This window comes from Cydia strobilella, chromosome 3 (assembly GCF_947568885.1).
Source record: "Cydia strobilella chromosome 3, ilCydStro3.1, whole genome shotgun sequence".
NCBI classification, from domain to species: domain Eukaryota; kingdom Metazoa; phylum Arthropoda; class Insecta; order Lepidoptera; family Tortricidae; genus Cydia; species Cydia strobilella.
In genome coordinates this window covers 2,617,551-2,632,310 of record NC_086043.1, presented here as the reverse complement: position 1 = coordinate 2,632,310, position 14,760 = coordinate 2,617,551, and the positions used below count along the sequence as shown (strand labels likewise).

Below are 14,760 nucleotides of genomic sequence, written 5' to 3'. Positions count from 1 at the left end.
TATCTATTTACTTCATATGTGCAGATAGAGAATTCGTTATTTGGGAGTTTTCAGTAAAACGTGTACTTTCTACTACTTTTGTCTTCAAATTTGGTTATTTTACTCATAGTTAGGAGTAACTACTCACCTACTTTTTCATACGAATTATCAGTACAATTTTCTAACTTCAAAAAGCAACTTGCTCCATTTTTTCTCTTAAAAGTGCGGCTCCTTAGCTCGATTTCGAATGGAGGTATGATTCCATCCGGCAGAAAGCACGAAATTTGGCATGCACATAGCTAACGGACACTTCTTAAAGATCAAAAAAGATGAAGAAAAGACTGTTGCCTTGCCAACGAGACGTCTAACCTAACGAGGTAAAACTAATCAGCCGAAACATTAAACGTAATATTTAATGAACTGAATGATATTTCCAGGAATTCCGTTCGTCTAGCCATAAGGAAGATAATGTACGCGCCGAGCAAGCAGGGCGAGCAGCCGTCGGTCGAAGTCTCTAAAGAATTCATGATGAGTCCGAACAAATTATACTTAGAAGCGTCACTCGATAAGGTATCATTTGATATATTTAATTCCTGTATTTTTAATGATTTATTACTTTTTAATCGTGACAGTAACTATTATATTGATATAATTGATACTGAAAATAGACAGCAGGTTATTATACAAGTACTTATTATGTCAAATCTTCTCTACTAAGGTATGTTCTATAATTATGACATGTTTAATAATGTTATAGCGTAAAAAGTTAAACTCAAATTGAACGTTACGCAAACAAACGTAATATTATCTCGGTCATCTTTTAACCATTCCTTTATCACTCTTAGCTTTTATCTCGAGTGAGTCCTGTGGGCTGGACATGTCTGCCGGATGCATGATAACAGATGGGCCAAAATAGTCACTAGCTGGCATCCCCAGTGTAGTCGGGGCAGATACATACCGAGAAAGTGATGGCGGGACGATTTGGATGCGTTCCAGCGGGATTGGCGGGATCTTGCTCAGCACAGGGAGGATTGGAAAGGAAGAGGGGAGGCCTTTGCCCAGCAGTGGGACACACACAATAAAATAAAAAAAAAAGAGTCCTCAACTACTGCTTCGGAGCCCGGGTCCGCTCTTTAACTTAAATAAATAAATAAAATCATCCCTCATAAGGTTCTGCCAGTATTTCTTAAGTTTTCCCTTTCTACCAGGTCGAGGTTTATGCAGACATTTATTACCCATCTAACTTACTGACTTTCGTGGTAGTACCAGCGAAGATCAGTTTATCTTCTATATCACCAACATGAATGCTGCCGTGTTGGTACCTAAGGCTTAGAACGCACTGCGGTTTTTTCTTTCGGTTTCAGTCTAATTTCTTGCGGTTTCAGTTTTTTAAGTGCGTGCGCTTATAAAGCATGCCGTACGTTACATTTTTGTAACAAAACCGCAGTGCGTTCTAAGCCTAATTGTGACGATTTTTTTATTTCAGGAGCTGTACCACCACGGCGAGAACATAGCCGTGAACGTGCACATAGCGAACAACTCGAATCGGTCCGTGAAGAGGATCAAAGTGTCCGTGCGGCAGTTTGCGGACATCTGCCTGTTCTCTACCGCGCAGTACAAGTGCACGGTCGCCGAGGCGGAGAGCGAGTAAGTGTATTCTTGCGATACAGATGAAAAATCCAAAATTGAAATTTGAACCTATTGTGTACGAAATAGAGTTGATTTTGCGTTGTTGGAAAATTAAACGAAATATAGTAAAAGCGACTGTTCCAATTGAATAGGGTTTAAATTTCATGGAACTGAAGAGTTACTATAGGTAGGACCTTGGGCCTTAGGAGGATAGGGTAGTTAATCTTGATATGGTGTCGCGATCCACTCCACATGTGGTAGAGGATGGGAGTAATACAGTATGCCACTATAACATGGCGAACAATTCCCGCTCGGTGATAGGAATCAGGCTTTGTGTGATACTTTGATCTGGTGGTATAGAATTTGCCAAGTTAGTGATACTTGTAGGTAAGTTTAGTTGTTACACAATTATACTAACTACCACAGAAACAAGTAAAAGCAACCCATGAACCCACATTCATAGTCGCTGCGCATTTTTATGAATTAGGGTTTGATTTTGCCAAATTCATTTTTTTTTTGTATATAAAAGATCATCATTTTCACAAAAAGAAACTGCTTAATAGTTCGTTCGCGTTATAAATGCAATACAATTATTATTGTCCGCCGGCCTAGCCACGCTCGTAACCAATCAAATCGGTCCTAATTAGAAAGTCAAGTTCACAGTGACCAAGGCATACTTTCTAATTAGGAATGATTTGATTGGTTACGAGCATCGCTATGTCTAATGTCAATTTTACTGCATTATTAACAACGAACTATTCAACGAAGCCACGCCATTTTGTCGCTTAAATAGTGTTTAGTTTTTAAGTTTATAAAATGCATATATATGTTAGTCTGTAAGGTATTTGTAATATGGGCGTTATAACCGGATTATAAACTTTTAAATAAATAAATAAATATAGTAAGTTCAGTGGTATAAGACCACACATAACAGATCTTATTCGTTTTAAATTTTGTTCGATTGTGTCAAAGAAACATATTACTTCCTACGTATACCCGACAACGCTTACTCTTAACAGTTAACACTTTTCTTACTTTGTATTTCTTATTCAGGCAAACAAAAGCGAAGGTGAAGAAAAAGTTTAAATTCCCATTTATCGGAATCTCTGATAAGAACTTAAAAATTGAGTCTCTGTAAGTTTGTTTGCTTTTTTCATTGCATGTGCAAGGTTCTAAGCTGTACATACAATATATCACAATTTTGGTACTTCTTTTCTTAGTGTATTTCACTAACCTTCGAATTTAGTCATTTTATGAGTTTGTGAGTTTTTTTTTCTACCCGTTTTGTTAACGTGGCCGAATGAAAGATAATGGGGTTTAGTTCTAGTATACGTGAAGTTTAATATTTCCCTTGGTTTGGAGTGTTGTGCCCCTTCCCATAGATTTAATTACTTAATGAATTTGGTCGCTTACTCGCACTAGTTTTAATGAAGCTGGGACTTAGGCACGTAGTTAATCTTTTGCAAACTGCTAGTACAATTTAGACATCACTACCTAAATTATACCATTTTTGTAACATACACATAGTTTCACAGTTTGAAATATTTATAATAGGATTATTTTATACTTAGTAGGGTGGCTGAACAGGCTTTAGGTTAGTTTTCGCTCATGTCGGTATATTTGGTATGTTTAAAAGAAAGAAAAATAAAAAACTTTGTACTGCTGACTTTATGACGTCACAGCAACTACCCCCACCACTTTCGCGCTTGTCATCTCATATATTTGTGTTGAGGACATCATACTGACTGCACTGATACCAAATATAGGTACCCATGTCCAAAACGACATGGGCGAAAAAAGATTTCTAGAAGACTTCTAGACAAAAACCGACCCTCTAACTAGGAAATGGTTTTTCAAGGATTTAATATCATGGATTTAAACATTCAGGGGCTTTTGGATTTGGGTAATATGGGAAAGGGATCTTCTTCTACTAAATATTACTACTAGATATCATTCTATTAACTTGACATGATTAGTAATAGGCCAAGACCTATATTTAACTCACGATAGGCCATCTGGTCAGGTTCAGAACCCAGATTCGAAGTGTTAAGAAGCAATGTCAATAATAATAAATAATCAATAAATAATCCTAATTGCTGGACATATCCAATGGCTACTCAGCTAGGCATATATCTGAAAACAGCTTGTAAATTAAGTGAGTTTGCCTATTAGCTTTTAACAGTGTTTTTGCAACGTTTAGCCATAATTGCGAATTGAATGTGTACTTATTGTACACCTTTCACTGTGGCACCATCGCCTAAAGATTACCAAAAAATGACATATACCTAAATCATTAACTCGTAGGCCAGTTTCGAACCGTATACAGGCATCTTTTCCTACACATTCACCTCTCTGGTTAAACGTTTAAAAGACAGTCTGTAATGTATATTGGCGTTTATGTATTCAGCAAATGGTTGTCGACAGGGAGGGCTGCCCCGTGGGCCCCGGCTTCACGCTGAGCAAGGTGTTCACCCTGACACCCCTACTGGCCAACAACAAGGACAAGTGGGGGCTCGCGCTGGACGGACAGCTGAAGCACGAGGACACCAACCTGGCGTCCAGCACACTGTGAGTATATGAATGAATGAACAACAAGGACCAATGGGGGCTCGCGTTGGACGGACAGCTGGAGCACGGGGACACCAACCTGGCCTCCAGCACACTGTGAGTATATGAATGAATGAACAACAAGGACCAATGGGGGCTCGCGCTAGACGGATAGCTGGAGCACGGGGACACCAACCTGGCCTCCGGCACACTGTGAGTATATCATTAAAACAACAAGGACCAATGGAGGCTTGCGCTGGACGGACAGCTGGAGCACGGGGACACCGCCGGGCGTCCAGTACACCGTGTATACTTAGTTCTGTTCTGACACCGATCGCCATACATTGGTGAAATCTAATGTAGTGTACGGAGCATGCAAGCGTGCATCTTGTGGCACTGCACCGACTTGGCGAGCTTGAAAGTGTACAATACCACTAGAAACGTCAGATTTGCATAGGAAATTGACGTTTATTGAGTTTCGGGGCAGATTTAGCAATAATTACCAATGATCGGACAAATCATCGCAAAACCATCAAAAATCATTTATATCTCAAATTAGGACAAGATTTATTAAACTCGTATCAATTTTTTTTATCCTGTTCCATACCATATTTATTTTTGCGATAATTTGTCCGAACTCTGCTAATTACGGATCCGTTAGCTTTGTTTAAGCTAAGTGCTTTGTAGTGGTCAAAAACTGTTGTAATTCGTGTGACAGTCGATTCAATCGGCAGTTGCAGCGATTACTTGACTAAGCATAATAAAATTGTAGGTATATATCAGCGATTTATATTTTTATACACAATGCAGTAAATGTCTCCAAAGCACGTGGCGTGTCTTTCCTATTTAAAAGTTTTTCAAGTATTTAAATGTTTAACCGTATCCGTATCTGAATAACATTGTATAATTTTTGATGTGAATTGTTTACAGAATCGCGGATCCGGCGCAAAGAGAGAACTTGGGAATTATAGTACAATACAAGGTCAAAGTGAAATTGTGTCTGGGACCACTAGGAGGGTAAGGATACAGTTGTACACTTCATACTGTTACTGTTAGTAATAAATGCAAAAAGTCAAAAGCTTGAATTACTACAAAAAATGTACTTCTAAGTATAAATAGTAGATTGTACAACAAGGGCATAAAGCGATCCATTTTCATACGAGGTAATTTATTGGTCCGAGCGCAGCGAGGACCAATATAGTCGAGGATAAAAATGGACACATATTATTTATACACTCTAATTTTCACTTCGATTGTGAGTAAAATATAGAAAAATATCCAATATTGTAGGTTATTTTACTGTATTTATTCAAGACTAAAGAAATTTGTACTCGGTAGTTTCGGGGGCGGGGGCGCCCCGGCAGGGCTGGCACTTTGTATGACAGATGCATGACTTTATTGCTAAGGATTTTACTTTATACTCTAGAACATAATAACGACTTAAAGTCGAACTTTACGAGCATGAGAAGTGAAAATTGTATTATTTAGTCGGGAGTAGATATACCTACTGTGCACATTGCGCATACAGCACTTAAGGAAAATTGACGATTAATCGTCAAGATTTATGATGTTTAATGTACCCATTGCATTTCACTTATATGGCATTTTTATATTAGAATACCAATTGATTTTTGGAACATGGAACGAAGTTCCTTTTCGGACGGTACGGACTTGGCGGATGGAGGGCTAGGCGAATAATCGTGTAAGAGTTTTCCGTCACGACCCTTTCTTAACTTCGTTCCAACCGAGTGTTCCACTTCCACGATACTCACGTCTTTTTACCTTACACTGTCCGTTCGTCTGTCTGTCTGTCTATCTGTCTGACTGTCCGTCTATCACCAGGCTGTATTTCATCAACCGTGATAGCTAGACAGTTGAAATTTTCACAGATGATGTATTCCTGTTGCCGCTATAACAACAAATACTAGACAGAATAAAATAAATATTTAAGTGGAGCTCCTATACAACAAACGTGATTTTTTGCCGTTTTTTGCGTAATGGTGCCCTTAGTGCGCGAGTCCGACTCGCACTTGGCCGGCTTTTTTTAATTTTTAGTGTAAGTTGTGAGTTTTGTTCCAGCGACCTGAGCGCCGAGCTGCCCTTCATCCTGATGCACCCGAAGCCCGACGAGGAGCCGCCGCGGCCGCTGCCGGAGCCCGACCCGAACGTCGACCACGACCTCATACAGCTGGACCCGCAGCCGTCAGTATTATCACAGAATGTATAATAATACTAAACTACAGTATCCCTAGTGTCAATTTCATTAGTGTCGTGACGTACGCGTTTGCGTTAAGTGTAATTTTGTATGGGATCTTGAGTTTTCAAAATGTCCCGCTTGGCGCGCTGTCCAAAATCCCATACATAATATATATACATATATATATTTATATATATAAACGCAACGCATTAAAGCAAACGCGATATTTCTATTGCCGCTATAACAAATACTAAAAAAAAAAACAATAAAATAAATATTTAAGTGGGGCTCCCATACAACAAACGTGATTTTTTTGCCTTGGTGCGCGAGTCCGACTCTCACGTGGCCAGTTTTAATAATGATGCTTTCACAAATCAAGTTTCTAACAATATAATAATTCTGTTTCAGTGACGAGAACGGGCAAGAGCAGGACGACGATATAATTTTCGAGGATTTCGCGCGTCTCCGGCTGAAGGGCGCCGACGCCGACAACTGAGCGCCACACACACACGCACGCACGCCTACAAGCACACCGTGTATCAGAAACGCGGCAACGCACACATGGACAATGTTTCCCGTCGTTTGAAGACTCAAGACTATTTTCAGGTGTATACTTCCATAAAAATCTGAACTTTATTTTCGAGTGTAATGTGTTTAAATTTTGACATTAGCAGAATACCGAAGATTAACTAGGGATGTAGCAAAAATTTAATTGTTTAAAATTACTTATAACTTTTTCTTATACGTCAGTGGCAAACATGTATAGGACTCGCCTGATGGTGAGCGGTCACCGTCTTATTTATTCCAATTTGTTCTCATTCTATCGTTGTTAAACTCCATGTCAGTCTTATATTTTTGGTTATTTCTACTTATCATCATACCAAAGAGAATTAAGAAGATATAGTGCTCACTCCCTACATCGGTTTTCTTACCAAAAATACTATTTTCGTAGTCTACATCTAGCGTCAACTAGCGGAACTCAGTACTGCTACTCGACAATAGATGTCGCGGCAAACGGAAAGTCTAATGCTCAACGATTTTCAGCTAATAACCGTATTAACCGGAACTCTATTTTCAACTCCTTCTGCTTAATATTAATACACTTTTCGTCTAGAGAAAGATAGTCTTACTGCGATTCCTATAAGAGGAAAGAGGAAATAGTGCCATGCTTTGTCCTTATCACCGACCGGGTGGCATCATAGGTAGGAGGCGATGGCGAAACACCGAAATTTATAAGAGTGAAAGAGAAAAAAATCCTATGCTGCCCAAACTTTATATGAATATTCTTTCTCTTACCGCCGGTCGCTCGGTGGCGCGTCTATAACTACTTGTATATACTATGTCTATGGTCGCGACACATGTGACATCTAGTGTCGAATAGCAGTACTGATAGTTCCGCTACTTGACGCTAGATGTTGACTACGCAAATAATAGCATTTTTGATAACAAACCCGATGTATGGAGTGAGCACTATGTCTTCTTTACCTTTGATCATACTCATGTTTTTTCACGACGGGAAGCATTTTTGTCGACCCAAACGCGCAGTGTGAGTGAACGAATTTCAAATTGTTTAAATATTTATGTGCGTTCTTGTTTGATCTATAAATGTATCAATACTATCAATGTTGTTGACTGATTTGGTAGTAAAAACTTACATAATGCCCGATCTAATCGAATGTTAGGCGTCTTTACGTTAGATGCGTCGATGAGCGAGCGGGACGTCGCTATATGGGTGTGGCCTGTTACACGAGCAAATAATATTGTCTTCGGTTACCGCGATAGTTACTCATGAAATAAAACTACATATGAAAACGGATTATATCGCGTATTGAATTTGAACGAGCAAATAATTAAGTCCCCGGCAAGCTCGGCCGAATTTCACCTTCCCATACAAACGAAGTTTCGTTTTCATTTTAAAACTACGTGTTGGATTTTAATGCAACTTTGCACATGAGGTTTATCTAGGCTGTAATTAGTTTGTATAGCTCCAGTTTATAAAACAAACGTAATAGAGCAAAAACAAGTTTTGTATGAAACACTTAAATTCGCTGTATTTTTTTAACTATCGTATCTGAAGCTACATAAAATAATTGCAGATATAGATATACCTTATCCTATTGTAAGTACAAAGTGTCAGAGCAAACTAGCTACTCGTTTTAAAATGAGAGCGTAACTACGTTTTTATGGAGAACCGAGCATGCCGGGGACCCTTAAAACATATATTGTACTCCTTAAACGTAGACACTTGTTCAATGACTTTTAAAAGTTATGAATTTTTCGTACAAAATAAATATCTTCAATGTACGCCATTATCATTGTGATTGACGTTACTTTGTCACGCCTTGAACATAACAAAATTCGCAATACATTGCGTCTTAGAATAAACTTTAAAGTGTATTAAAAATCAAAACACAAGAATTAAAACTAATAATAAACTAAACGTCTAATATGCGCCTCCACCCTGCATCGTACCAGGCTCAAAAGTTCCCATGATGCCTGCAGCATTCCCTCGCTGCACTGAAATTGAGATCTGTTGAACCAGGTACGATCAAGCACAAGTAATTTTTCAAATTCACTGAACAAATGTTGGTTAGTTTGAGGAGTACGGCCTACAAAATATTTATCAGTACGGAGGCGGGCGGCGCGGGCAGTGCACGACGTACAACCGCCGCGGACACTCGTGCCTGAGGTTGGGAATCCATCCTCAGTGAGGATGGATTCCCAAAGAATCCGAAACATGTCGCCAAAAGCGACTAAAAATAATAGTGAGTAAAAACCGTACTGATAAATATTTAGAAATATGTCTCACGATAGTTTAAGTGCGAGTACGGCCTACAGTACCCGTACCATGAGTCATTGACAGTGTCAAAACTGACATATACGCGCTAACATCTACGTAATTTACTTTCGCTCGCACTAATATGCTAGTGCGAGCGAGATGCATAGAAAGTAAGTTAAGTTCTCGATAGCGTTTATGTCAGTGGCAAACATTTTTTTGCTTGTATTACTGGCCACACTCGGTATACGTACATATCGCTGTCTCGCTCACACACGTAAGCGACCGATGAGCGACTGTCCAAGAATATTCTCTATCAATGTACAGTGTATAATGTTTCGAGAGGATTTGACTATTCACAATTCAATTAATGTAATGGAGATTTTATATTGTATTCGATGTATATTGTATGTGAAATTTTATTTTAATAGTTTTTTTTATTGACCAAATTATGCGAGTACAAGTTTCTTTTTTTTAAACGATCGGTCATCGATATGTTTAAATAGTACAATATGTTGGTAATATGCATTTAATAGATTAAAATAGTTTTTACCTCTATAATGTAATTTAATTTCTGAAGTAGCGCTGTAAGTATATATTTCCTTATTGTGGTTGGATTATATGCTACGAAATATACTGGGATTATATCGCGCTGACGACGCAGGCGGCGCCGCGGGACTTGTCTATTTTGGGTATTGGTTCCAGAACAAAGCAATATATTAGTACCAATGGTGGTATAGTTTTTTAAACTCCGTTAACGTCGGGTTATGGCTAAGTAATATGACCTCGGTCTCTTTAAAACAAGAGTGAATAGGCTGTTACTGAACCGGTGAGCTCCATCTTAGGCCCTGTCTTCACTTTCCATCAGGTGTGACTAGGGCCAATCGCCGATTAGTTTATAAAAAAAAAAAGTACATTTGAGGAAACTGAATGGAATAGGTAATATATATAATATATACAGAGTGGCTAAAAAATCAGTGCATTCCCATTGCCAGGGAGCTTTTGGGATTATACTAAGCAACTTTTACTATGGGACCAACCACGAAATCGCGAAAAAAAAAACATTACCCTCCTATAGAAAATGGACCAGCCTAAATGTATGAAACAGCCAAAATTTTTTCGAGATTTCGTGGTTAGTCCTATAGTAAAAGTTGCTCAGTTTAATCCCAAAACCTCCCTGGCAACGGGAATGCACTTATTTTTTTGCTACCGTGTATATATTTAGGTTTTTTTTTCTTAAAAAGTAATTAATAGGGTTGTTGTGACACGGACATTATATTTAAATCCACGAAACAATTGAAAACTATAACATATCAATGACATTTCGAATATCAATCGTCCGAGATACTACTTGCGTGTAGCAAATGTATAAACTCATACTAAACACTAATCAATATGGTAACAGGCCCTAAGGCAAGTGTACACGCTCGTAGGGGCCTTATCATTAAAAATATAAATCATTGATTATCCCCAAAACGGAGTTAGTTAGAATACCGGTTTATTTGAGAAAGTTACTTAATTTAAACTCGGGAATGCACCTTTGAAATTAACGGACTTTAAAAAAAACACCGTGAGATGTAGAAACAATAGTGAAAATATTGATGTATGAACTTACGCAAAGACCATATGTAATATCCCTTAAATCATTGAAATAAATTTAAATTGATCATTGGTAAACCCAAATGCATTGAAATAAGTTCTACTAGTGTACAGTCGCCATCAGATATATCGGAGCGGCCAAGGCGCTCACAAATATCTGAACACGCCTCTATTGTCACGGCGTTAGAGTGCGTGTTCAGATATCTGTGAGCACCTCGCCCGCCCCGATATATCTGATGGCGACTGTACCATTAAGTATGTTGTTAGTAGTAAAGGCCGTTTATTGGTATGATTTCACGGCTATCTTGTGAAACTTGGATTCTATTTTGAGACCCTGTTATAATTGCTAGACTGACATGTTCACACATGGCACAGGCAAATATTGTTATATATTCATAAGGTATAATTTTTTAATTTTACAACGTTTGCGTGGCTTATATGTAAGTTTTAGCTAACGCAGTATTGTACGTCTAAGGGCGGTTTCAGACTAGCGTTTTATACGAGCGTACGCGCGTATAGATAAAATGTAGGGAAATGTAACGCGCGTGTAGACTCTTAACGCCAAAACGACCGTAAACGCGCAGACAAATACGCTAATCTGAAATCGCTCTAAAAAGAGTAGAAAAGAGATTGTCCACCAAAACGTATAAGGTTATATTTACCTACACTACATATTGTATATTGTTTAAATCCTATGCCATTATTCGGTACTCGGCGTCGCCGCGTCCGTCGCTATAGTCACTAAGGTAGTCGGTGTTTTCTGTAGTCGGGGGTAGGGCGGTCGAGATATGCTGTGGCCTTCGAGACAGAATTTATTCTCTAGCTGAATTATTATCGTTAGACGTTATATTTGTTGACTTTTATATCACAGATACGAAAATGACAGTTCTATTAATCCAACTGGCCCCATTGAACTATTACTTTACGTATAGAACTGGCACACAGAACCAGTATTTAGCGCCATGATGTTGTTTTGACAAAATACCATAGAAGCGGAGCATGAGTCTCGCGACCTAAACGCGTAAGTGCCATGAATTATACGGCGCTTACGAGGTGAAATAGGGGCCTGATCTGTTATTTTAGTACAAAATTGGTAGGTTTAAATATCCTCATGCTGCCTACTGTACAAAATTATAGCTAGGAATGTTTGAATCTATTTGTATTACTTGTATTTTGAATTGGGTTGAATTTCGTTTGTTCGAAAATTTCATTAGACAAACGAAATGCATCTATTTAGCTTTTATAAAGTTGATATTCCATTGTAACAGAATGTACATTGTAATGTACATTGGGCGGCATGAGGATACAAAATCAGTACTTATGATTTTGTAGAAAATTATCCATGGACCGTCATTTTAGTTGAAATGTAAACGCAGTTTATGATTCCGTACATCTTACATATCCTTATCGTTTTGTGCGTGATGTGTTCAAATTACAAAGCACAAAATATTTTTTCGTAATAGGCGTTTTATAAGTATGTTTTATGTTATAAATTTGTAGGTACTTACATTTAGCCTGTGAAAATATTGAGCACTTTTATAGGTATTGCAATTGCACCTTAGATGGCCACACGCTGCGCAAAACGAAACGTTTACAGACATCTAACGGCCAGCACCATTTTAAAGTTGATATTTAACTTTTTTTACGCCCTAGTGCGGTAATTAGCACAATACGTGCCTATGTCGAAAATTTAAAGGGCCACATGTACTGTAAAACGTTCTACAATACACGTGCGAAAAGGTAATTCGCAACTCGTGTTGATTTAAAACATTCCCTTCGGTCGTGTTTCAATTTACCGGCACTCGTTGCAAATTTCCTTCTTTTCGCATTTGTATCGTAATGTACGCGTGACAGCCAATCGATTCTTTTGCCTATTTCTAAATTGCGAATAATAGAAGCTTGTTAATTTTTTAACTGAACTAAATTATCTGAGGCTGCCTTTGACCACGGACACGGACGTAACGTCAGGCCAAATAATGAACGTAAGTGTAGGAAACATTCAGTTTTGATTTTTTAACAAGTGTCAAATTTGTACAAAGCACATTTCTGCTAAATATTATCACTGGCCAACTGTAAGTATAAAATTGAAGATAAGCGCCCTTCTAATCTGTAACTGTAAAAATGTATATTGATTCCGTGAGTGTATTCTTAGGCGCGACAAAAGGCCAGTACACACAGTCTTATGATAAAGTATCTGTTTGGTGTACATTTGTTCTGTACAAATAGTTGTGTAATTTACGTGGCATGTTTACTTGTGTACTAAGCTTTATAATGCACAATTTTCGAAGCTGTATCTTTTGGATTTTATGGATTGACAAGTTAAAATATTCTTTGACGGTTTGTACATACTAGATGTGGTTGAAATTGAGAAAGATACAGCGATGGTATGGCGTAATGTCAAACCACGCACAAAGGAGCTTGATACTTGCACTAAAATTTTATAAGTAATATGATCTAATTTTACAACGGGTTACTAAAGTTTTAATAACAAAACTTCCGTGAGACACAGACATATTAAACATATTAATAACGGGTCACTCAAAATACGTGAGTGACCCGTTATTAATATGTTTAATATGGGTTACTAAAACATTGTCTTCGTGGTTATAAAAGGGTTCTGTAGCAAACAAATGTGACGTTTTCAACCAAAAAGGTACCACATTGTCGGTTGTCAATAGCCGGGTCCACATAAAGCGAGCATACGCGCGAGGCAATTTCCTCGCGCACAAAACGGCCAGTGTAGACGTGCCTCGGCCGAGGCGCGCGTGTTGCATCGACATTTTTAGACGTGCCTCGCGCGCGCCGCCTCCGCCGGGGCAAGTCTACACTGGCCGTTTTGTGCGCGAGGAAATTGCTTCGCGCGTATGTTCGCTCTGTGTGGACCCGGCTAATAAGGTTGATTTCAAATTGAAGCTATATGGAAATAGCGCCTTATTGGCAACCGACAATAAGTACCCTTTTGGTTGAGAATGGCACAAACATTTGCGTATAGAACTTGAAATTAAAAGTACTTAGTAACCCTATAGGACAAAGATGATGTGATGTCGTTATTTTATGAATATCAATGCATTATTTACTCTGAATGGTTAATGTTTCTGTTGCTATACAGTTGTATTATTTATGTATTCTAATGTAAGTATTAAAACGGTTTTGTATACCTAAATGGTTAATTTTAAAGAGGATTTACAGCCAACAGGTAATTTTATTGAGGCCTATGTGGCAGAAATAAGTACAAGTACCAAGCCAGTTCGGTGTTTATATTATAATAAAAGATATGACATTAGTTGTGACTGTTTGTGTCTATCTCAACATACTAAATAGAAAATGTAGCAAATCTTCTCGTCTTTAAGTTGAGATAAAATATAAAGACAGGAACAAAAGATGGGTGCTTTAAATCTTTTCGTTGACTAACATTATTTAACTTGGTATTAACTGATTATTATATAACACGAGAGAATAATAGCTCATTGTAGATAGATCAATATAAATATTACATATGTATAGTAAAAGAGCAAAGCCGCATTCTCTGTTTTTGTCAAGCTTTGAAAACATGTTAGAGACTCCCCGTCGGCGTCTACTCAACTATGGCTGCTGCCCGACTTGCGTCTGCGCAGTGACGCCAATTAACGTTGACTAGACGCCGACTCTTAAAAGACACTAAGTGTGGGGTCCGTCTTAATGTTTGTACTTTAGTTCAGACTTTGAACAAATAGTTTTCTTTCTTCTCGCCTTGCAGTTCAATATATCTACCACTTGGCTGTAAAATGAACTCAGTACCAGAAATCATAGTATTATTTCTACTTCAAAATGTGATGTGAAATCGTTCTTTGGGAGTCAATGGAAATCGAATTTAGTCAATTGGATTTTTTCATGCTCTAAAGTTACACGAAATCCTTTGCAAAAACATGAATAGTAAAATGCACTTCCTACACATTATTTTATAATTTTACATCGAAAACTTTTTGATGTATACTTTTTTCAATAAATATTTAACCAATAACATTGTTTTTCTGAATGTGTCCTTTTAGCTAAA

General features: G+C 38.0%; 1 protein-coding gene across 3 annotated transcripts in view; it reads left to right on the top strand.

Annotated features, from left to right (window-relative positions):
• LOC134755662 (beta-arrestin-1) overlaps window positions 1-14,729 on the top strand; it is a 298,399-nt gene extending 283,670 nt beyond the window's left edge. For all 3 annotated transcript variants that reach the window (XM_063692195.1, XM_063692196.1, XM_063692194.1), the window contains exons 8-13: window positions 417-549; window positions 1,466-1,626; window positions 4,033-4,176; window positions 5,086-5,172; window positions 6,235-6,357; window positions 6,761-14,729. In XM_063692195.1, coding sequence (XP_063548265.1) covers window positions 417-549; window positions 1,466-1,626; window positions 4,033-4,176; window positions 5,086-5,172; window positions 6,235-6,357; window positions 6,761-6,848 — 736 coding nt within the window. In that variant the 3' untranslated portion in view covers window positions 6,849-14,729. The remainder of the gene's footprint in view (window positions 1-416; window positions 550-1,465; window positions 1,627-4,032; window positions 4,177-5,085; window positions 5,173-6,234; window positions 6,358-6,760) is intronic.
• The last annotated feature ends 31 nt before the right edge of the window (window positions 14,730-14,760 follow it).